Raw genomic sequence first — 25,194 nt, 5'->3', positions numbered from 1 at the left:
TTGGTGAATGTGATGTTCAGTATTTCTAAAATATAAAAGAACCATCAATTCTATTGAGGCATTGAAATTTTACACAAGAACTTTTGAAAAAATTAGTTTTATTGCAATTTTTAGTGCAGGACACAAAAGTAATCCACTATATGTAATAACAGGCGAGGAAAAGATCCCTCAAGTGCATTAAGTCTCATCACTCACTCAAGCTTTATACTGAAGAGTTTATGTACCTTAAGAACAAAGGCAAACAGCAGGGAATGTTTCTTTCAAGCACAGTATGTAAGTATATTATGTAAGAAATAACAGCCACAATTGCAGGTGGAAAAATAAGGTAGAAAAGAACGCTTCCCTGTACGTGAGCAGCAGGTTCCTCAAAACTCTTGTCCAAGTAACCATCGATACTTCGATCTAAGGGAACCCTGTTTAGTGGTTTCCTCACTCCTCAGTCACTATGGAAAATAATACTTCTGTCCCTGCAGGAGTATTTTAAATGAACTTTGTGACTGTGCACATAAATGTTTTAAGTTCCTGAAATCGGCAAAGGCCCTTCACCCCAAATTTTAAATTCCCCCAAACACTGGAGACGCTACCACTCAAGTGGGATCTTATCTGCTTATGGGAACCTGGGCCATGGTGATGTGTAAGCAAGAGGAGTCTAAATCCAAATGTCTGTTTGCAAGAGTCCATGCTGCCTCTTAACGCTCCACATAACACTCCACAAGCAAATGTTTCTTTTTTGCAATTGACATAAGTTAGAAAGGAAGAGGACAGGCTGACTGTGGGTCTTGAACAATGGAGGTTCTGTGTCTGCAGAAAGAGACCTATAGAGCTGGGTTATGATCCCTGACCCTCCAGTTCTGATGCTGGGGTGTTGTCAGGCTCTTCGTCATTGTAGATGTTCTCTGCCTGGAAGGTGAAGAAACAAGATAATTACACTCAAAGTATTGAAATTTAGAGTTGAGCCAGTTCACAGGAGGGTAAAACTGTATTTATGTGGTTAAAATTTCAGCTGGCAGTTCTGCAAATGAACAAATAGTTACCTCAGTGGCAGGAAGAAAACCTATTTCTGACTTCCCCTTGTTTGTTAACCCTAAAAAATTCCACATTTGCCGTTTTCTTCATAACTTCTGTACAAAGTCCAATCCAACACTACACTGAGTATCACTCAGCCCTTTTCTAGAAAGCTAATGTGTATAGAACTTCTCACTACCTGTGACATTTAAAATGGTATCTTAAAGCCTTTTCTTTGGGTTGATTCTTTGTAGAAAGACACCAGAAAATCTTACATTTACTTGCCTCTAGCTTAACTTTCATCTGCAGCAAAGAAGAAACAGCTAGAGTTAACTAAAGTGTGGGAATGTTGCCATTAAGACAAAGAAACTCAGTAATAGACTAATAACTATAATGTTACTGGGCTTATTACTAAAATACTATGTGAGCTATTGTTAGCTCCATGTTATTTCACCATTCCAGCATGAAGTTACTGCATGTAGAACATGTTACAAGACTTAACAGCCGCCCATTTGGGCAGTAACGTTGCCCACCTTCAAAATGAGACTCTTGGTTTTGGTTTTAGTTTTGTGTTCACTGCATTGAGTCATCTTTAATCATAATCATAATCATAATGCCTTATCAAACTTCACCAAAATCTCACACCTATTTGCCCCAAATCACAAAACACAACTCTTATATTATTCAGAGGCAGAACAGATGCACCAATTTTTCTACATATCATGGCATCAAGGAGTTTACAATGAGCCCCACGTCCCAGTCTACTTTTTATCCAGTACTTTTAATACCGGACACGGAGGTGGCAAGTGGGAACCTAAGCCTGACTTGAATGGGCAGAAGAGGCCTATGTGAGTCTGCTTCCTTCTGTTAACAGTTAACTACAACAATAATACAAGTCTAAATTGGAGAGTGTGTGGTTCTGTGTACTGGTAACAACCTAAACTGAGTGTGTGAGATTGATAGACAACCAATTTATTCACCATCTGCCAGACTTGCATGATATTGTCCTCGGACACAGAGCAGATGATCCAGGGCTCATTGGGGTTCCAGGAGAAGTCTGAGATCTTGGCTGTGTGCCCACCGTGGATGAACTGATGGACAAAATATGTTCATTTAATCATTAACTGAAACTGTGGGCAGATACCACCAGACACACCGGATCAACACTGTCCAGTCACATTTCATGCACTTTTTGTGTTTACACTTAATAAGGTTTTATACCTGTGACACAACAAGGACTTCATGACAACTACAAATCTAAAAGGAGTCAGTGGTGTTAATGTTTAAATCACCTACCAGCAGCTCTGGTGGCCCGTCCTCAGCATCTTCTGCGGACTGTTCCTCCCCAATTTTACTAGAAAGAGAAAATGCCAGAGATTCAGCCATCAGTTATTGTTCTTAAAGATCACAGGCATAGTGTTGATGCAGTTCCATTTTTATTTTAAAATTAGTTTCTATTTTTATACTATAGCATTCATCAGAAAGTCTTAGCCACCCAACTCTGATCTGAACAAATATCTATTACTTTTTCAGGTTTTACCTGAGATCCCACACGTTGAGACGTCGGTCAGTGCCACTGGAGGCCAGGATTGTCTCATTGTGAGGGGACCATTGCACCTAATGAATTAAAAAGTAAAAAAAAAGACTTAGAAAAGTCAGTCAGGTTCTTCTTGGAACGATACGTTTTTCTGATTTGTACACCACCACATTGAATAAACACTCACCAAACACTCACTCAGTCAAAACTTTCAGCTTTGAATTAAAGGGTTTAATACATTTCATAAATTAGAGCTAATACACTCACACATACATTTTATGTGGCTCATAAATAATGGACAATAATGAAAGTTTTAAAAGTCTTGATGCACATTATGAATATCAAAACACTGTTTTGAGATTTCTGCTCCTTTTTCTGCACATCTTCCCTTTTCACCTGCATGACCTCTGTGATGCTGACAGACAACTCTACCTTAATGTGTCTTTATAAATGCATGAAAATGTATCATATATATTATACATGCCAGTTACACGTGAGCTCCTTACCACATAAATAAATGTAGAAATACACAGCACCCTCAGAAACTTATGGACTACGCTTTAAATTACAAAACTATTTAACAATCATTGTGACACAATTGTTGGATGCAATTCGAGATCTCACCTGGAAAATTTCATCTTTGTGGGACTCGAAGGAGTGGAGTTTCAGTTTCAGGTTCCTTAGATCCCACAATGCAACAGTCTGAGATGAACAAAACAAGTTGTGTATAAAACTTTTATTTCAAAAGTTCCGTAAGCTGAGATCTTAGCCCAGGTCCATGTTTACAAATCGGTATTTTTGCATTTTCTCTACCTTATCAGCAGAACCAGTGGCCAGAATGAACTCGCTGTAGGGATTGAAGCTCAGACAGTTGACCTCAGCAGTGTGAGCATCTACTGAGTGGCTGGGTTTGGAGGTGTTGTTCGATCGAGTGTCCCATCTAGTAAAGGATGACGAAACAGAAAATATTTGGCACGACATCATAACCTAAAATGAAACAGTGTGACTACCACTTGTATTAACTACCCTTTGCTTACATCATGAGTTTTTGGTCGTCAGCCACTGAGCCAAACAGAGATTCATGGAGCAAATGCCAGGAAACATCTTCTACCACTGCTGTGTGGCCCGTGAAGATCGTCTTGGCATCAACAATCTTCCCTTCCTTTGGGCCAGTTCCAATGTCCCATAGACAGATGGTCTAGAGAGTATTAGCAGGGAGAGCACAGAGTTGGCCACAATCAGCTGGTTAAACTCTGCATAACAGCTACATTCTGTCATCACGTCCTGTTCCCAAAAAGTCCAGTGAACTTTGAGGCTGTAGCAATGAGCTGTGCGGAGATGATTACAGCAGTGATTTCTCTGATTTAATGATTTGTGTCACATACGCCACAGCTTTAACAGATGAGCTTCCTTGATAACACTTGTCAAGCTCTGAGTGTTTTCGTATGACCACAGCAGTGTGTAGGTCACAGGTGCTGCTCGGGAAGATAGTGCGACATCCCGCTGAAGGACACACCCGATGTGCTGGAGGTTTTTTTTGTACTTTTAATTTGTAACTTATCGCATATTCGTGATCAGAACTAGTTAAAGAACTGTCTGCTATGAGTGAGAGTGGTGTAAAAACGGTAAGTCACTGCTTTGTTAATGGTTTGAACATATGCAGTCTCAACACTTCCAGTGTGTCTTGCTCTCATGTAGGTGCACTATGCCCGTGTTCCAGTATCATTAGCTCTCATCATTATGCTGTTTTTAAATTCCACTTATCAGACCAGGCAAAAAAAGAAATGCCAGTAATTTGTGAATTTCAACTCAGCCATTCAACACACAGTTAAAAAACATCTGCATGTAAACTCATCCCAAGATTAACTGTAAAAGCCAGTTTCTCTGAGAAACCTGGTTACGTAAGTGCACGTAAAGATAGTCAATAACGAAAATAACTATTAGCTTTTCACCCTTCCGTCTTCCTTAGGTTTTAATTTTCATCACTTACATGGTCATCAGAAGCACTGAGGAGGTTGCCGCTAAGGTTGGGATTCCAGGAAAGACCATACCCTTCTTTCTGGTGACCTTTCAACCTCAAGTCAGGATTACACTCCCCACTAGGATCTGAAACACAGACATACACACTGCCTTCATGATGTGGCAATCGCTGGCTATTGAAAATGCGTATAGTTCTAAGTACTGTATTTAAGTATTGTAGTGCAGTGACCCACCCGGCTTAGAAGGGTGTTTAGTGTAGTCGAAAACCAGCACATCAGACGTAGGAGTCTTGGTGGCAATGATGCATGGATTCTGGGGCATGTAACGCGCTCGGTTGACTTCTCCCTCGTGGTTGATCTTGATCTCGATCTCTATTTTCCCACTTACTGAACCAAATCCTCCAAACTCTGATAACAGAACAAAAACAATGTATTTAGTTTAAATACCTGTGTCTCTACTCTCTCTATTGATGCCTGCCTATGTTTTACATCATGTTGTCATTGCTTCTTACAATTAGTCGTCAAAAGTGAGTGAAAAAGGGAAGATTAACTTGCATTATATGTAAACTGCTAAATTCTGTCACAGTGTTTGTGTCAGACCCTTGAAATGGCACAAAACCTATAGTTCGAGCCCTAATGAAATGGGTTCTCACCATGTTGACATGTGCTAGACAATATTGACAATTTCCAAATATGCCTACTTTTATCATATGGTAAATGCTCTGTGCTTACATAGCAGTTTCTGCCTTATCTGTTCCCAAAGCACTTTAAACTGCTTCTCCCTTACCATCACACACACACACACACACATTCTGAGGTGTTACCAGGATCATGAGATGCAGCTTATTCTAGGTCAACCCCAGGATCTGGTAATGAATATGTCATGAACATCTAATGGAAGTGGCCCTGAATCCATTCATTGACAATGAATAGCACACTCGCTCACACACAGCACACACACACACACACACTCAGACGTACTGCTTTTGGAGAGGTCACTCTAACCAGTGGCTGTACTGGCTAAAAACAAGAAGCTGCTAGCTGCATTTTGCAAATAACAACAATAACATTTAGCCAACATCAGTTTCTGATCTCAGAGTCACTTTTGAGTTTGTACAAAGAACTTCACATTCACAAACTAATATTTTTTGTGATCATGTTATTCATCCCACAAACCTGTTGCTCTAAGGGGCTTTGCCATGTTGAACGTGTTGCCCATGATTTGCATAGGTTTGTTTTTACAAAGGGGTTTTGTTGTGTCCGTGGGTTCACTCTCACTGTTGGCTGGACAGAATAAACAATGCCATATTTACTTTGCACCTAAGGTTTTGCATGTACGGGAGGGAAGAGCTCCTGCACTTTCAGCCATACCTCTCTTCACCATGAGAACTGCATGCAGCATAAAAGAGCGAAAAAGCAGTATGTCCACTGAAAAGCACTGCTCACACTCACACACACACGCACACACACACACACAGTTGCACATCAATGCAACTTTGCTTTCCTAAAATACTTTTTCCCCTATATTAATGATACTAAAGTAAGAGGGAATATTTTTGTTTTCACTGGCAGGGTATCGTAATATCTTTTCAGTATCAATATACTAAGCAACAGTTTTCAGGTTACACTTTATTCTGAAATGCTGCTTATGTGTGTTAAGGTTTAAACAATGACTGTACCTTAAAAATGTTCAGTGGCCACATTAACATACTTAAAATACCTATGGCAACACACCAAAGGAGCAGTAAGCCTTCAGCACACGTTCACAGAGATGGGTAGCATCAACCTACCTGCTGAAAGACACAATAACACACTTTCAGCACACAAATTCAACGGAAAACAACTTGATTCTTAGCTCATCTGTCACTATTTACAACACCTAAGCTAATCACTGACTAAACGAGTGTCAGACAAAGACATTTGTCTTCTTGTACAAAATGTATCCTTCTTTTCTGTGGGAGGGTTGTTGTCACTAGTGTTCGTCATTAGATTTACCAAACTCTCTTAACTGCACACACTTGATGTAAACTGCTAATTTTAGCTGTGCTGTCCTAATATTTGATCATTAGCATAAACAACACCCCTAAAATTGTAATTGGTACCCAAAAGTTTCATTAGCAAAATGTTAAATGCATGGGGAAAAAAAATTACAGTGTGCTGCTTCAATTCTGCTGACAGAAATCAGCTACAACCTAGCTATAACTAATATAGCAGAGTCATTAGTCATATCATAGATATGACAAAGATCAAATGTTTATATCAAAGTAGCTGTCAGTCCCAGAAGGCAAGAGGGAATGGTTTGGGGTGCAGAAAAAAATGAATTAATAAATAAATAAATAAATAATGCAAATCGCTACATGAATGATGTGTGAGGAATCGGAGAGAATGACAATCACTGAGACAGAATAATAACTACAGTAGAAAAAGTTCTGCATTAAAACTGAAAGGCAACAGAAAGATGTAAACACATTCGCTATATTATTTCAAAGTTACTATACTGAGCTGCAAAAGCTGCTGAACCTTAATGTACCCATAAAAATACTACAACTAAAATATCTCAGTATGGTGTATGGTGATGATATATGTATATGTTGATGATATATTAACAAAATATTAATTTAGCATGAATGAAATGTTATGTTATATACCTAAAATATTTAATATCCGTAACTAAAATAAAATTATGCATGTCATTAAAAAAACTTGAGACTTGACAATAAATCTGAGTTTAAATGAATAAATGTGTGACAGGTTCCTACACGGGGCCTGGTTGATAAAACTGGTTGTATTTTGTCAGGATTAAGCTACGTTAACTTAAAACCTACCTGACTTCCTTATGAGCCTACTTTATGCTTGAGTGAAATCAAATGTAAAATATATTCTGTGGATTGTTTGACCACTGATGGAAAATAATGTTGCTAAAGACTGCATTCATATCTCATGTTCTAAGACCCTGTTATTAAAAACTTTTCCATTCTTTGTCATCTCTGTCCCAAATCTTTTATCATAGGACTGTGTTTAATTTACATTTTACTCCATGTCCAATTTTTTTTAAAAACAGGGTTGTAGCTGCATGTGGCCATGCACACATGTATGAAAATGAAACCTCACTTTTCAGTTTGTGTCAGCAAGTAAACTGTAACTGTTCCTCTACCAAACAAATATGATATTATCCAGTTGTTTGTGTGGTATGTAAAGCATATAAATAAAATGTATATTGAAAAAGTACCCTGTTGTAGTACTCTGCAGCATGAATGCTGCTGTATTTACCTCCTTTTTCACTGTTGTAGTGTGAGGCATCAAACTGGGCATCATCATTTGGTACCTGGACGCTGGCAATCACAAGGTGGTTCTGCTCATCTGATGTATGTGTCCCTAAAACCAGTCTGTGGATGGTATAGTCCTTCCCCTCCGGCCTGCAGAATTACACAACACAAACATAAGTTTAAAATACACTTGCATGGTAAGATAGATTTGCTGTCCTCAGCTTTTGATCTGGAATCAAGGTAAAAAAAAAAAAGTACTGCTCTTATACAGAGCTGTTCTACCTTAACAGACAAATCACTACAGTTTGCCTCTCACTCCCACACACAATGCAACCAGACAGAATTTTTAAGGTTTTGAAAAAAAAAAAAAGATCAAAGTAAAGACAAAGATGTAGATGTCTCTAATTTAGTCAATAATAATAAAAAGGAATGGTCCATACATAGATATTTTTCGATTTAGAAAACATGAATATCCACTTAAATATTTAGATTTACTTTTGGCTGATGATGCTTTACAATTTGAAGTTGCATGCTGCAGAAATGTAACTGTTAATCTTTCTTGTAATTTAAATGATGAAAAGATGAATACCTGCCAACATCTGGAAGCCACTGTACAGTAAGACTGGGCCACTCTAGTGCATGAGTCATCACCAGGTCATAGAGGAAAGGTGTGTTTTTCTTCCAGATCTTGTACTCTTCATTGATGACTCTTTCTTCCACTGTATCATCATACACTTGGATAGAAAGACATTGTGGAAGTTACAGGTGTTTTCCTCTGATCTACATTTATCACAATAGTACTTACGTTTCTAATTAACAGGTTTACTGCTACGTTGACTTTAGCTTGTTTTAACGTTACATAAATTAACCACATATTCTGTTTAGTATTTACTGTTCAGTGTCCTGATTTATTGTGCGCTCACTGCGCAGTGTTTGGCAAAGAGCTGCGGCGGAGTAAGGAACAAAACAAGCAAACATCTTGTTTACGCCAAGTTGAAATTGGTAAAGTTTGAGGAACTGGGTGCAATGTTTTGGTAACGTTACTGGGGTTAAAACGACAGGTTTGACATGACAGCCTGTTAAAGGCTGGATAAAACCAATGAACCTCCAGTTAGGACTTTACTATGCTAACATCCCGCGCTAGCTTCCATCACACACTTCATTTCGGCCGTGATTCCCACAGACGTAACGTTATATGTGGTGGTACAGACACAGACGTGCACGAGGAAATGGACCATCACTACAATACCTACCCTCTTTATCAGCCATGTTAAAAAATTCTGCGCTGCGTCACTATGCCCAAAAGCAAAATAACTAGATAACGCTAGATGCCTTTATAATGACAGCCGACACAGCTATTTCCCGGCTAGTAGTGCTTTGGTGTTGTATCACTGCTAACTGGTTCTTCCTTTTCAGCGCCGAATGACTCTCAACGTATTGCGCATGCGTCAGTGGACGCAAACCAACGTGAGCCAAAACTGCGCGCAAATTACGCAGCGTGCAGAGTGCGCAACTCCTGCAGTGAAATTTCAAAAACCTTGCTTCCCAGGAAACAACTCCCAAATATCTATTTTGTCAGATTTTCTATCTGATTTAGTGCTTAGTACAGATAAAGTCATTATAGTGGGTGACTTTAACATTCATGTAGATGCTGACAGTAACTGTCTGAGCACTGCGTTTAATTCATTGTTAGATTCAATTAGTTTTTCCCAAACTGTAAATAAACCCACTCACTGTTTTAGTCACACGTTAGACCTTGTCTTTATATATGGAATTGAAACAGATAATTTAACAGTATTTCCTCATAATCCTCAGCAGATGTTTAGAGGGAAAAAGCTGTAAACAAATTTAAATAAATTACCCTTTCATCATTTGCTTCACCATATGTCAATACAATGGAAAGTAGCCACCTTAACATTACTCCTGCACTAGTTGGTAACCTTGTTGAAAATCCTGGCGCCTCACTACGTACAATAGTCGATAGTGTTGTCCCTCTGAAAAAGAAGGCAGTAAACCAGAAGACGTGATCTCCATGGTATAGTTCACCAACACACAACCTAAAACAGGCAACACAAAAGTTTGAAAGGAATTGATGTTCCAGAAATTTAGATAAATCTAATTTAGCCTGGAAAAATAGTTTAAAAATGTACAAAAAAGCTCTGTGATGCCAGAACAGCATATTAATCATCATTAATAGAAGAAAACAAGAACAACCCCCGGTTTCTGTTCAGCACTGTAGCCAGGCTGACTAAGAGCCATAGTTCTGTTGAGCCTACTATTCCCTTAACTCTGAGCAGCAATAACTTCATGACTTTCTTTATGAATAAAATTGTAGCTATTAGAGAACGAATTCACCAGATCCTCCCCCCAAAAATTACAGATAGATCTTCATGTTCAACAGTGCTAGAGTCATCGATAAGGCCCCACTCCCTGTTAGACTGCTTTTTACCCATAGATCTCTCTGAACTAACTTCAATTATTACCTCATCTAAACCAACAACCTGTCTGCTAGACCCTATTCCAACTAAGCTGCTCAAGGAAGCTTTACCCTTAATAGATACATTCATATTAAATATCATCAATCTATCTTTAGAAACAGGCTATGTACCACAGGCCTATAAGGTAGCTGTAATTAAACCATTACTTAAAAAACCCTGTCTTAATCCAGGTGTTTTAGCCAATTACAGACCAATATCTAATCTCCCCTTTATTTCTAAAATAATTGAAAAAGTAGTTGCAAAACAATTATGTTATCACCTTCATAGGAATAATTTGTATGAAGACTTTCAGTCAGGATTTAGAGTTCATCATAGTACAGAAACAGCACTGGTAAAAGTCACCAACGATCTTCTCATGGCCTCAGATGATGGACTCATCTCTATACTTGTTCTGTTAGATCTTTGTGCTGCATTCGATACCATTGGGCCCAAGATTTTATTACAAAGACTGGAACATGAAATTGGGATTAAAGGAACTGATTTAAATGGTATCTGTCTGATAGATTTCAATTTGTTCATGTTAATGATGAATCCTCCATGCACACAAAGGTTAGCTATGGAGTTCCACAGGGTTCTGTGTTAGGACCAATACTTTTTACTTTATATATGTCTCCTTTAGGGAACATTATTAGAAAACACTCCATACATTTCCATTGCTATGCTGATGATAACCAGCTATATCTATCTATGGAACCAGATTTAAAAAAAAGGTAGTTAAGCTTCATGCCTACAAGACATAAAGGCCTGGATGTCCCACAATTTTTACTTCTAAACTCAGACAAAACTGAAGTCATAGTATCTGGGCCCAAAAATCTCAGAGACATGATGTCCAACCATATCATTACTCTAGATGGCATAATTCTGTCCTCCAGTACTACTGCAAGGAACCTTGGAGTTATTTTTGATCAGGATCTGTCCTTTAACTCACATATAAAACAAATCTCTAGAACAGCCTTCTTCCACCTACGGAACATTGCCAAAATTAGGAGCATACTGTCTCAAAGTGATGCCGAAAAACTGGTCCATGCATTTGTTACTTCTAGGTTGGACTACTGTAATTCCCTACTTTCAGGATGCCCCAGTAACTCCCTAAAGAGCCTGCAATTAATCCAAAATGCTGCAGCAAGAGTGCTGACTGGAACTAGCAAGAGAGATCATATTTCACCTTCACTAGCTTCTCTCCATTGGCTTCCCATTAAATTTAGAATAGAATTTAAAACCCTGCTTCTTACATATAAAGCTCTGAATGGTCAGGCTCCATCATATATAGAAGACCTCATAGCACCATATCATCCCAGTAGACCACTTTGCTCTCAGAATGCAGGCCTACTTGTGGTTCCCAGAATTTCCAAAGGTAGAATAGGAGGCAGAGCCTTTAGCTATAAACGTCCTCTCCTGTGGAACCAGCACCCAGTTCACCACCCACCCTGAGCCTGGTTCTGCTGAAGGGGAAGTGAGTTTTTCCTCTCCACTGTTGCCTAGGGGTTGCTCAAGGGGGAATTTTTGGGTTCTTTCTATCAATCCCACCAGGTGTGGCCCCACCCAGCCATCAAGGGCACCCTTTGTGCCGGTCCCAAACTCGGAAGAAAAAATGGGAGGGTTGCAGCAGGAAGGGCATCCGGTGTAAAAACACAAGCCAAATCAACGTGCGGAACATGTTACGCTGCGACGACCCCTGAAGGGACAAGCCGAAAGCCGTTGATCTCTATACATCTTTATAGTCTTGACTTTATTCTGTAAAGTGCCTTGAGATGACATTGTTGTGAATTGGCGCTATATAAATAAAGTTGAATTGAACTTCCTTTTATTTGAAAAGATTTAACCAAAAATCCAGGGATTATGTATAAAATATAATATATTATTTAGTCTATATTAGTTTGTAAATTTGCACTTAGCACATATTGAATTCTTTTGGGGAGACTGTCTTTGAGTTTTTTAAAGTAATCTCCTAGTATATTATATACCAGGCTTCCTTCTGCACTTCCCAGAGGTCTTCTTTAAAACAAAGGCCGACTTTAAGTCTTTTTCTGTCCAGGTGATCCCGTTTTAGATATTCAAGTCTAGGCTCTGTGGAGACCTGCCCACAACTGTCAGCATTTTATTTTTTCTTTTCAAATATAATTTTACCGCATTAGTAAAGTGCTGGGGACTAGTGTCATGCTGAAAAATAAAACTGGTCAAGAAGGAATGGCAGGATAAATTTAATCCTGTCTGTACTTTATAGCATTTGTAATCCCATAATTTCCGATAAGCATCACCAGAACCACTGGCCAATGAAAAATACAAATGCAGCCCCAAACTCTGACAGACCTTCCACCACATTTCGGGGAAGGCTACAAAGGACTCATTCAAACACCACACTTCAATTATTATTCTCTGAGAGCATTTTCTTCTCTCAGAAATGAGGGTTTGTTAGTAGGTTCAACTCTGCTGAGGTTAGTATTGCTAAAAAAGCAAATCTAGTGATAATTTCTTGACGCAATGCTGCTTATTTAGGTTTTGCCACAAGTCTTTCCTCAGGAAAAAACAGTTTACTGTTAGTTCCAGAAATGACAGGATGCTAATGTAAGCATGTTAAATGGTACCTGAAAGCCGAGACGAACACTTGTCCAACTATACCATATGGAAATGTGAATATCGTTCCATGGCCATTGTTGGATTCATAAAACAGCTTTTTCTGTAGCACCTAAGGAGATGTAAGAACTGAATAGCATCAGAGTGGAAACGTATCTCCATTTTTTTTCAAGTGACAATTTTGTTATGTGCTGTGTTAAATCAGCATTACAACCACACTATGCATTCCAATGACTTTATTTAGTAAAAGGTTTCTCCATAAACAGCAAAAACAGTTTACAGTAAATTACAAACCTTGAAAATGCAAAACATGTTCCAAATATGAGCATAATTATTTTTAAGGAAATTAAAAAAAACATTCATTAAATACAGAAGTTGTCTTATTCTTATCATCAAAAATAAATAAGTCTATATCTCATGGCAATAATAATGAAAGCAACATAAAGGCAGCTAGCACAGAGTTAAAAGACAGCAGTCTGTTGTCATCAACCTCAAAGTTAAACTCCCACAGGGACAAAAACAGGTTTGGCAATATGATGTGAAAATGCATCACATTCTTACACTGTATGTTCAGAATATTTCAGGTGAAAACCCATCTTTGGGGCTCTCAGTCTCTTAGAAAGTCAATGTGGTTCAATATACTGTCAGCTTGGGACTTTGAGGCAAAGAAACAGAAACAAGTGGATTGTGTGTCATTTTTTTCTCCAAGTCCATTCCATCCCAAAAAAAAAAAGATTTTAAGCTAAGAAACAATGGACATGTTCAAAAAGAATGACCTGGAGTACAACAGTACAGCATGCCACTATAAAAATCTCTGAAATATACAGTGATCTATTTCACAGATACACAGAACAGATGTATCACTTTTCCATAAAAAGATGAGCCATTATCTAGTGCAGTCCAAATAGAATAGTGGTCCTATATTCTACAACAAAGTAAAATATACAGATATAGTTAATATCGAGTTACAATGTGTAACCCAATTGTGCACAACACTTCATACATTTATCTATGTGTTTCCATTCCTCTTTTTCTGGTTACATAAAAGAGCAACATATAGCGTAATGGATCATGTTTGACAGTTACTGAAAACTCCGTAAGTCCTTCCAATGATTATCCTTGTAGAAAAGCTATTTCCAGCTACAACCAGAGTGATCAGTACATTGCAATACCCAATATATAGCATGGACAGTAGGAGAGTATACATATGGAGGTCGTATCAAATGCGTTTCGACAGTGACAGGTGACCATGAGTGATACAATACAGGCAGGTATGTACGGGCCAGTATAAATACAGAATGATGGTTATTTACACTGTGTGATTGTGACATACTGGGAAGATCACGAGCCGCTTAAACCCAATTTAATCTGGCCAAAGTATCACATTTTGTGACATGTTGATATCATATGATGTCACATTCAGGGTAGAGATGCACCAATACTGTATTTGTATTATAACAAAAATTTCACATACTACCTTCTAAGTACATTTAGTTTCCCGTTTAACAAGAATCAAGAAGGCAGTAACTAAGCTTATTTTAAGTTAAATAGTACATAAGTAGATAGCGAGTGATAAGGATCTGGAAAAAATACTTTAAAATAAAATATATAGGAGCTTGTAGCTGAAAAAGACATTTGAATTTTAAATGATTTTTTTTTAAACATGGCTTTCACACACATGTGATTAAGACTAGATAACGATATAAATACAGTAAATTCAAACAAACCCATTTTATGAATTTCTGAGCTTTTAATGCCCCTGACAAAACAGGTATCTAATTACTGTTTTAGAAATGTAGTCCACACCTTGACACTATTTCACTTTCCATCAGATTTTTTGTTATTTATTATCTATTTGTCCCCATTCTAGTTTTTGTAACAAATGTATTAAATAAATACCATTGTAAACACAATTTATACTTAAGCTGTCATTATAAAAATATCATCTTGTGTATCTTTTTTTTTTTTTACACATCATTAGAGTTGTCCCTAAAATACATTTCCTTTTATGTCTTAAAACGTAAAAAGGGGCATGTGTCAAACTCTTTTTTTTCATTTCCCTTCTTTTTGTTTAAAGCCAAAAGGGACATAAAAGTACACTAGATGTACAATGGAGCAACTGTGGCCAGTCAGCTGGGGAAGAGAAGTCTGACTAAAAACAGAACGTCTAAGTGTTTGACTGTGAGTTCAATACTCAGTACTAACTGGTAAATTTAGCTGTTTGCCAGCATCCCACACTACTGCTACCACATAGCTTTGTCATCAGAATTCATGCTAATATATCATTTCTTCACTGGACTCCATCTCTAGCTCAGTCTGTTGTCAAATTGTGAAAACATACATACGACAGTACACATATTTTTGCTTCTAAATTTATCATTTGTATCCATACATTTCTCTTTATTTTCATGCCAGCCAACAACTCTATGATGACTGTGAGATGCAGGTTAACACTCACACATTTGATCCTAATGACAAAAAATGTCTTACCAGCTGAGCTACAGCCACACTATTTTCAGGAGGATTTAATTATTATTATTATTGGGCCCTGAGATGGGTCAATGATTGGCAGCAAAATTGATATTGATGCATTGTTTTGTTCTGTTTATTTGCAGTGTTAGATTTAAAATAAAGAAAATCTATATTTGATCCTAAAGACAAAAATGTCACCTTCTCAAAAACTGCTGTGAAAATAGTGAATATTTTTTTTTCAACTTTAAATGACTCAATCTTTTAAAACCACTTCAGCGTAAAGTATACATATCAAATATTAATTATTTTTTTGGGGTTTTAACCTTTTAAAAGCCAATATGTTACCATAACAGCCCAATTATTTTACCAAAACAAAGTGCGGCCTACTAAGAGAAAGCATTTATGAATTTGGACACACACACACACACACACACACACACACACACACACACACACACACACACACACACACACACACACACACACACACAGACACACACACACACACACACACCATGAATCTAACGTCAGTAGTGACACACTCATACTTCATTAGCAAGGCACCCTTGAAAAAGATCCTAAAAAGTGGGGATTGTTCCTGCATGCTTTGAATGGGAAAGGTAGCGCCATCTGGTGGACAAATCTAAAATTACAAATACAAGGCCAATAGTCAAAAATGAAATAACCTAAAGGAATCGATTAGTTAAAGTTAAGATACATGGGGGGGGCAGAAAAGACATTTTCAATGAATTTTAATGGGAAATGTAGTCGTTAAGATCAAATGTGTTGATTTTTATGTAGCCAAGCCATTTTAAGCAAATTTAAGGAAATGACATGACATTTCTAAACTTTTTAAAAAATAAATATTCTCTGGCAGATTTGAGCTATATTTATTCAGCATAGCCATGTGACTTGAAAATAAAACACTCAATAGCACAAATTGTCCCTAGGATCTCTGAAGGGTTAAGCAAACTAACTGAATTGACATTATTTTTTGGATGAAATGTTTTTTTTATTCTAAAATTGGAATTATAACTGAGCTACTAATTCCTTGACAAGTAAACATACCATAACAGATTCTTCAAGGGTATTTCTTAATTTAAAACATGATTTTATTCTGACGGGGTGATTAGTGTGGCCCTCAGTAGAAAAAAGCTTCCATATAAACACAGCGGAAGTTATCACAAAGCTGAATAGAAGCCAACAGAGCATGATAAATGTCTTTTAGTACTTAATGCCCCTTTACATATCCTATACTTTATGTTTACCTAACGATAACATTTAAATTGAACAAAAAAAGCATTCCAAATCTCTATTTTCAGGATGACGAAGGCTTTAATTTGAATTTTGACAAAGCCATAGACATTTGTTTTAAGTGCTGTAAAAAGTGTGTGACATAATGCCCAGTCTTACCCTGGTAGACACATGATGACTGATTGTATCAGTATGGGTGCATCTTTCATACAAGCATGTACAAGTCCAACAGAAATGGGGGGGTGATGATGGCAGCCAGGAGATGGTGCTGATGAGAAATCATGTTGTAAATTCACCTTTTCCATCAACATCACAGCTACAATGAATCATTTCCCTTTGATGCTCTCTTCCTTAATGTTCTTCCATGAGCAGCTGGTTCTGGGAGGCAAAGTAAGAAAGAAACACAGCAATTGTTAGTATTACTGATAGTAATATTACACTGTTGTGTTCACACGTTAAATGTTAACCAAAGTGCAATGCAAGAGACAAACAATTAAAAGAGAAACTAGTGAAATGATTCTGTTATTAGTACAAAGCACAGTAAAGACAGAATGATGTGAACCATGAAAAAAATAACACAAAATTTTACCAGAATGGAAACATCATTTTAAATTATTTCCCTTAATTTTATGATCATTTGATCATTATGATCATTTAAATTTGTAGAATCGGATAAATAATTTCATATATATTAAAAACAAACAAAAGTTTGGAAAATTAATAATATTCCAAACAGTATATAAAGCAATATATTTAACACCTATAATATAAAAATACAGATATGCACAGGTCCTAAATTAGTCATTAAATATGAGATGGTTTTTTTACAGAATTGGGTATGTTTTGCTAATAATATTGCCACTGACACAAATACTGTCAAATGAGCACTAAGAGTGATCAGGGTGTTGAGAATGAAGCTGTTTATGAATCCCACCTTGCTGTCTGTGGCATTCTGGATAATGTTGTCAGGGTCTCCTCCCTCTGAGCTGCTCTTCTGGTCATCATCTTTCCCATCCTTTTCCAGGTCATCGTCCCCGGACGAGATCCTCGACAACTTAGAGGATTTCTGCCACAGATACAAAGAAATGTCAGTAGTCATGTTTGAAACCTCTGGTCACTTCCAACTTTTTAGTGCAAAAATAAAGGCCTATTACTTCAAGAACTTTATTTTATTTACATATAAACACTAATCAGCATGCATGTATATGTGTGTGTGTGTGAGGGGGGTGGGGTTGAAAGGGGAGTTAGAAAAGGCAGATGACTACATCCTCCACACTTCCCAACCACCAATGAAGAGATCACATTTAATCATTTCTTTGCCGAGAGATTCCAGTTCCCTCATGTGCTTCTTGTACACACATACACACATCAGTGCACCGCTCCCCAGCAGTGCCACATTCCTTTGGATGCACCACGTGCTGTACGTAATGGGACCCAGTTGCTAGGTAACGGTGGTTGCTAAGCGAGGAGTGGGATGCTAGTGACTTTTTCAACCTGCTTCCATTTACAGCAGCAGTGGCTTATCCACTAATACAGTAACACAGTGTGGTGGTGCTGCAGAACTCGATCCCTTCAAACGTGCAAGTTTTTATACTCCTTTCAAAACAAAGGCAAACAAGCTAACCAAAATATTTGCATAAATGAATTTTCAAATTTTCTAACTTTCACATGTCCATCTAGAAATACAATATTTTCTGTGGTAGATGAATTGACATTTGGCATCCTAGTATGTATTTCCAGGTGGACCGAGTCACAATAACCGACAGTGTACGTGTGCAGTGTGGCTTACTGGTGCTTTTAAATCATTTTTGGACACAATGGAGCTGTGTAAGCAGAGGAAGAAACTTTTGAGGATTGGGACACACAATAGCCTCCGTCTGGCCTCGCAGCAACAAAAGGTGGGTTAAACTCTACTAAAATGTTAAACCCACACTTGTTATTCGAACAACTTAAATGAACTAGTTTGCTTGAAAGTGACACAACTTAAGATGCCAGTGCCAGTATCAACTGTAGATATATGATCAGACCCCAGCATTTGTTTTAAAGCTGAGTTTATGAAGCCTATTTCAAAACAAATGATCCCAACGTAAATGCACCTATGTCTTCACCTTCATAGGTGAATGGGATTCCAAGAGAGTAACCAGAAACATGAATGACACATAAACTCTTGTGAGTGCTGTGGGTGTACTTGCACAGTCCTAGCATCTGTGTTAGCATGTTTCTCAGCTAGACTAAAGTACCTTGGTGCTGGCTGACTTTTTCCGTTTGGATCCAGTCTTGTCTCCTTTCAGCTTTTCCTTCTCATCTTTTCCCTCAATGGAGTCTCCTTCCTCGCCCTCACTGCTGCCATCAGCAGATTTCCCCCCCTCTTCTGTTTCTGATGAACTCTGTTGCTGAATGGCCTGTGTGTGAAAAAATACCCACCAATTGTTCTGCAGCACTTAAAGATGGAATGACTACCTTCACAACATTCATTTCAAATTTAAGATATGCAAAAACATACTCTCTGCTTTAGTCCTTTCGTTTGTTTCTTATCGTTTGCAACAATGTGGCTTTGTTGGCTATTTTGCCATCTCTGCTGTTATCGTCCTTTTTTCCCACTGAACACATAACAGTGACTAACCTGATAGCCTGTGAACTTTACTCCGGGGTTGTTCTCGATCTCCCACAGACCCTCGTTGAAACCTTTTCTCTTGTTGGACTTGCCAAATTTGTCTTTATAATCTTTGTAGGGGAGAAGGTCCTTTGGACCTAAGAATGCACTAAATAAGGGAAGAGACATTAATTACTACTATTAATAGCACATATTGTTTGTTACCAATGGAAGGTTGTTTCAGCTGTTACCAATGAACAATAATTCTACGAATAACTTTATTAATGTGCTGTGTGTAGTTTGTACTCAGCCAAAGATTGTTTGTGAGGTAAGATACTCCAATTTGTAAAGGCACTACTGCAACACCACAAGTGGACTTAGTGTATCGGTAATTTGGAAAATACTAGAGGAAGATATCTTCTCTCTAGAGATCATCTCAATTTCAGAATTCTCATTGTCATAGTTAGTTATTGTTTCATTCAAATGAAATTTTAAATTTTATGAACTTAAGAATTTTGAGCCAATACCTCCAGTAAGAACAACACAGCTGTTATTTTCAATGCACAAGGTGCATATTTAATGGAATTTTACTGTAGGTGAATACAAGTAGTAAATTGGTCTTGACATTGGCAGAAACCACTTGGATAGAGGGCCAGAAAAAAACAACTATGGGTGCATCTATATTATCCACTTAAATCAAATCTTAGAAACTGCAAGAACTAAACTTGTTACATACAGCAACTAAACTTTTTACATACTGTAATTTCAAATGGGCTATATGTGGAAGTGTCTCTGGGCAAGACACTGAACCCCTAACAGCCCATTCCCCTCCCCAGCTGTGCAGTGCTGGTCCAAGCCCGGTAGAAATTGGGGAGGGTTGCGTCAGGAAGAGCATCCGGCATAAAAAAAAAAAAACTGTGCCAAATCAACATGCGGACAATGATCTGCTGTGGCGACACTGAACTCACGAGATAAACCGAGAGAACCAAAAAAAAAAAAAGAAACCAACTACTCCAACAACAAAGTTCATATCAGCTGAACATGCTTTAATTGTGTGTTTTCCTTTTTTCTTCTAAACCACAAAAGCTGAAAAAAAAATTTTCCCCCACTATCTTACTAATCTGTTCAGATTACAAGCAAAACAATTGATCATGATTTCTACTCTTTGCATGTTACTGTTGCTATGACTCAGTTAATCGTTAGTGTCCTTTGGAGTCTGTTTAAGTTGTCTTGTCCTGACTGCCAAGTGTTCTGGACACATGCCCACCGGTGCAAATCTAGCTCAACAACTTGGGTGTGTGCACAGTGTGTAGAAAGGTAATGACAGTGTCTTTAGAAAGTATTCACTGAAAGCACAAATTAAATGGATAAAATTGCAATTTTCTACTCTTAGAAGTCCATAATGAAAAAGTGAAAACACAGTTTTTCCTTTTTTTTAACAAGTTTTTAAAAAAATCAAAAACCGAAATGTTTCTTTCATACAAGCATTCAGACACTTAAACTAGTACATTTAAGTTTGGCAGAAATGTTCTTGGAAGGTTGTCTACAAGCTGTGCACTGCTTTGTTTGAAAATAACTTAACTTTGACTATATCCTATTATGGCAAAGTTCTTCATTTAACGCATGAATTTAATTTTTAGTTTGTTATATTTCGTAAATAAAAAAGATTAAAATCTGTTGTGAAGATCAAGTGAAAACGGATGGTGTCAGATTGCAACCACATGATCAAAATTGCACACTTTTATGGGACGCACCATATCACAACTCTATAATATTTGTTTTATTATGAGCATGTGAACGTAATTCCTCTTACAGTCTAAGAGATGCTGCACATGCTGGAAAATGAAGTGCCTACGTTTCATGGGTCCCAAAGAAGAAGATGGGATACTTGTTGGCAGGTGGTTTGACAGCTCCTTCAGGAAGTTCATCAATCTGAACGACACACAGAGAGAAAGCGTAATTAAATATTTATTATAGGCTCTACTCATCCTAATGCTAAGCATGTAGTTTTTGTGATTGCAACATTTTTTTTTTTTAATGATTGCCATCATCGTGCTAATGTCTACTCAGGCTTTTACCTTAAGGATAAACGAGGAGCTACTTGGCGCGTTTGTCTAACGTTACAGCGTGATGAAACTGAACTAATGCGGAGAGAGAGAGACGCTGCTGTAGTAACTTGTAAGGCTACAAATGGAGCCTGGCTGCCCACTGCACAACTGGGAATCCATAGTGATGACATGACGGTCTATGTGGGCCACTGAAATGAAGAGCAGACCCTGCCCTTTATTAGAGGCATGTGCTGTGTGTAGTGTAACGGCCACCAACGCTAATGACACCTATGGGTTTAACAGTGGTGTTAAAAGAAAGGCGCTACGGGTTAACCGAGGTCAACTGTGAATGAAAAACACACGCTGAGCTAATTAGGAGAATTAATGGAATAATAACATGGCAAAATGCGTTACAACCCAGCTCAAAGGAACAGGAAACGGGCTGAAAAAAACGAAGCCCAATAAAACAACCTAAAGTCGAATTATGATGTAGAAAATCAAACGCATGGACTTGACATTTTGGTCGTCGGCAACTAAAATGCGCAGACAGGCTGTATCCGAGCTCGGAGCACCTTAACATCCCTTCAGTTCCCCCCGCAAAGCAGCGGCCGTATTGTGTAAATCAACCCCGCCTCCCTGTGCTCCCAGCCCGGCCGCATCCCAGACTCACCCTCGCCGGCCAGTGCGGGTAACCCTTCATCTTAGCGAAAACCAAATCTCCTGCCTTGTATTCTCGCGGCCGTGGTCGAGCCATGTCGCTGGAGAAAATCGGACGTTTGAGAAGACTTAATAATCCTTTGCGTTTCTCCCCGGGGCCCTCAGCGCACGGCTGAATTATCCACCATCAATGTTTTTATATCAAGACTGCAGTTTACACGGAAATAAATAATTAAAAAAAGGCGGAAAACGGGGCCTGAAGGGGCGATTCGCTTACGTACAAATTCAGGTGTAAAAGCATCGAGAATGGCCTAAGTTGAATCGTACCTGTGATGAAGAAACGCAAAGTCTGTCAGAGTAGCGGGAATCAAACTTCCGGCCTTCGAAATAAAAGCAATGCACATGCTTAGACTCTATTTTACTCCTATTAGCGTCAGTTTCCTGACTGAAACGTGTTCTGTGAACTAAGAATGAAAATATAAAAAAAAAAAACGCGAGCAAATGCTGTCTTTACTCCCTTTAAAACCTGTCGCAAAAAGTAAAAACACAATGTGTATTGACAAAAATTCTAATTCTAATCAGACACGTGAAATAACTAGTTTCCATAAGTTTCTTTGGTCACCGCCAAGTTCAATGGCAGTAAGTGGCCACTTGGTGGAAGCATCTCGCAGCCTTAGCAAGCTAAGCTACAGCATGTACAGTAGCTCCGCTGTTTCCCATCTACCTTGACCATTCACACCAGTAGACAACATGGTTCAACATGCAGAAACCTAAAGCACTCAAGTAAACACTAACATATCAAGCTGGAAGCAGTTTTCCATGCAGAATTATGTTATTCATACTATGTGTGACAGGACTGGTAAAGAAAATTCAACTTGTATGACTAAACGATTAAAAAAGGAGAATCACAGTTGTGTCCATGAGCAGTAGAAGAGACGCTATGAGCAGCAAACACTGTGTGAACAAGTCCAGTAAAGAAAATGTCAGAACTATATTATTGCATTTTATAGACAGAGAATTATGAAAGTGTATCTTTCTTGTAGAAAATAATTTGTGGATGGTGCTTCGTGTAGTACTTGCCAACTGGTCCAGATTGTTCAATCTCCTCTCCAGGTGTTCTTCCTCAGAGTCCATGCCTCCAAGATGTTGCTCAAAGCTTTAGTCAGAAAAACTCAACCACAGGAATTGTACCTCACTAGGACTTCCGGTGATATGATGCCCTAGTGGGGAACCAAGGCTCAAAATAAGATCCCCTAACTGTTTTGTCTTGAGGTGCCACAGTCTTCACTGGTGTCTGATCTTACATCTGGGATTTGCATCCAGTTATCATATATTTTTAAGTGAACACTGGCTAGGTGAACAACATCTACCATCTTTGGTACAGTAACTCTCATGCTGTTTATGCAATTATTTTAAAACTGAAATTATTTTAACTATGTGTATTACCAGCTTTGTGCTATGGTGAAGAGTAATGACAATCTTGGGAAGTTTCAAAGACCTGGAAATCTCAATGTCCAGAGACAGGAACCTTTTCATCCTTTGCTGGGTCTACAACTTTTATCGCAACAGTTTTCTTTTGCTTCACTACTGCTGTACATGTCTTCTTCCAGAATGTAATGAGGACACAGTGTATTAAGTTACTGCTTCCTTCCCAAAATCTAAATTAGGTTAATAATGAAAATGCAGCTTGGTCAGCTTTCAGAATCACAATGTTATGGCATAATATTCAAGAAACAATGCTACTTTGAAGGTGTAACCATTAACCATGTATGTGCGACTGTAGCTCAGTTGGTAAGGCAGTTGACCATGGACCACAGTGTCAGTGGTTCGATCCCTGCTCCTGGCTACATGTCAAAGTGACCTTGGGCAAGATTCTGAACCTCAAGTTGCTCCTGTTGGGTCAGGAGAGCACCTTGCATGGCACCCATCGCCATCGGAGTGTATGGGAATCAACATTGTGAAGTGCTTTGGATAAAAGTGCTATATATGTGTGTTGCTATTTACAGTTTACAATAGCTTTGGCATGAATTATCATGCATACTCGATGTTCCCAACAGGACAAGATTGTGTGAGCTCAAAGTTTAAACATTGTTTAGTTTGTTTTTTTCCTTCAACATTATAAGTTTTAAACTCGCATTAGTATTGGTGAACTCTCTTAGTGGGTAGGGGGTGCTGTTCCAATTCTTAAGCTTGCTTTCCCCAGTCCCTCTAGGAATTTGTTGTGTTTCTATCCAAACATGAGTCCAAATGATTCCCTTTTAAATTTTGCAGAAGCTTGCAATTTAAAACATCATAAAAACATTGCATGCATCAAATTGTTAGAGTGACTGTTTCCAACTTGAACTACAACCCTGAAATTCATCATGACATTACCTGGAGGAACTGCCTGTGAGAACGTGCCTGATGTGGGGAAGCTGAGTAGAGCCATGGCTTCAGTTAACTTTTTAATGCCTTTATCTCAGAACAATTTCCATATTATCTCGGGATAGCAACCTTGGGATAGCACCTGCTGCTCTTTTAGCAGCACAGTGATGTGCGGGTGCTAAGGGGGAGCTACGTTTATATGAATCATCTTACAGCCTCTAGGGTAAAAAACAGATTTAAACATAAATCTGTTTCCTGCCACATTCTCTTCCTTTCTTGGGGCGACTGTGGCACAGGAAGGTAGAGCTCCCTCATCAGTGTGCGTAACTGTGAGTGCGAATGGATGAATAAGATTCAGTAAAATAGGTAGAAAAGCACTTTATAAGTACAGAACATTTGTTGTTCGTCCTTTTAAATTAAATACAACATTTAAATGTATTATCTTACCCACCAACGAAGGCTGTACAAGCCAGTGCACCTTTTGTGCCCATCCCACACCCAGATAAATGGGGAGGGTTGAATCAGGAAGGGGATCCGGCGTAAAACCTGCTGCAGACCAAGTATGCTACTTTTGGGCAAAGAAGGACAAAGGCATGTCCTGAGACAGCAGCAGAGGAGAAAGCCGAGGAGTCTGGAGGTGAGAGTAGGAACTGTGAATGTTGTGAGGCCAAAATAATAAACAAAATAAGTTATTTACCGAAGAAAGTGCAAGCTAGTCTCTAAACAAACAAACAAACCTCCCCAAGTGTGAAAACAAGACAAAACAAGTCGAAAGAAAATGGCAGTTCCCCCCTACAGCTTCAATACTATTTACAGTTATGTAAATAGGTGGCGATGGTGAGGAGTAACACTACTTACAGAATATACAATAACTACACAAAAACTGTGGCACAAGGCCTAACAATCCAAAAATCGAAATAACGCTCACAAAGGCTTGGAGCCGGAGG

General features: G+C 38.4%; 2 protein-coding genes across 3 annotated transcripts; both read right to left on the bottom strand.

The window, feature by feature from the left end:
• Positions 1-687: 687 nt before the first annotated feature.
• On the bottom strand, positions 688-9,224 carry LOC137109033 (histone-binding protein RBBP7). Of its 2 annotated transcripts, none has more exons than XM_067494358.1 (12): positions 9,041-9,224; positions 8,377-8,521; positions 7,792-7,937; positions 4,756-4,932; positions 4,533-4,648; positions 3,580-3,740; positions 3,356-3,482; positions 3,167-3,244; positions 2,546-2,622; positions 2,302-2,359; positions 1,986-2,096; positions 688-900 (listed from the first exon to the last, which is right to left on the bottom strand). In XM_067494358.1, the coding sequence occupies exons 1-12, from the start codon at positions 9,054-9,056 to the stop codon at positions 829-831; spliced, it is 1,284 nt and encodes a 427-aa protein (XP_067350459.1). In that variant the 5' UTR covers positions 9,057-9,224; the 3' UTR covers positions 688-828. The 2 variants fall into 2 exon arrangements, with proteins under 2 accessions (XP_067350459.1, XP_067350468.1); XM_067494367.1 differs by having other exon boundaries at positions 4,756-4,929.
• Positions 9,225-14,769: 5,545 nt separating this feature from the next.
• On the bottom strand, positions 14,770-22,190 carry hdgfl3 (HDGF like 3). The gene is made up of 6 exons (XM_067494997.1): positions 21,897-22,190; positions 21,034-21,110; positions 19,209-19,347; positions 18,826-18,987; positions 17,520-17,651; positions 14,770-16,963 (listed from the first exon to the last, which is right to left on the bottom strand). The coding sequence occupies exons 1-6, from the start codon at positions 21,978-21,980 to the stop codon at positions 16,937-16,939; spliced, it is 621 nt and encodes a 206-aa protein (XP_067351098.1). The 5' UTR covers positions 21,981-22,190; the 3' UTR covers positions 14,770-16,936.
• Between the last annotated feature and the right edge of the window lie 3,004 nt (positions 22,191-25,194).

This window comes from Channa argus, chromosome 2 (genome assembly GCF_033026475.1).
Source record: "Channa argus isolate prfri chromosome 2, Channa argus male v1.0, whole genome shotgun sequence".
In the NCBI taxonomy this organism is placed as follows: domain Eukaryota; kingdom Metazoa; phylum Chordata; class Actinopteri; order Anabantiformes; family Channidae; genus Channa; species Channa argus.
The sequence above is the reverse complement of the archived record's forward strand: the minus strand, read 5'-3'. Positions and strand labels throughout refer to the sequence as shown.

Bases quoted from the DNA above. Each gene is read 5' to 3' on its own strand.
- LOC137109033 (XM_067494358.1), bottom strand. The intron at 3,483-3,579 runs GTAAGCAAAGGG...ATCCTTTACTAG, and splicing joins GACGACCAAAAACTCATGAT to ATGGGACACTCGATCGAACA. The intron at 2,623-3,166 runs GTGAGATCTCGA...TTAATTCATTAG, and splicing joins ACAAAGATGAAATTTTCCAG to GTGCAATGGTCCCCTCACAA.
- hdgfl3 (XM_067494997.1), bottom strand. From the start codon at position 21,980: ATGGCTCGACCACGGCCGCGAGAATACAAGGCAGGAGATTTGGTTTTC. The intron at 21,111-21,896 runs GTGAGTCTGGGA...TGTGTCGTTCAG, and splicing joins ACCCGCACTGGCCGGCGAGG to ATTGATGAACTTCCTGAAGG. The intron at 18,988-19,208 runs GTTAGTCACTGT...TTTCACACACAG, and splicing joins TAAAGTTCACAGGCTATCAG to GCCATTCAGCAACAGAGTTC.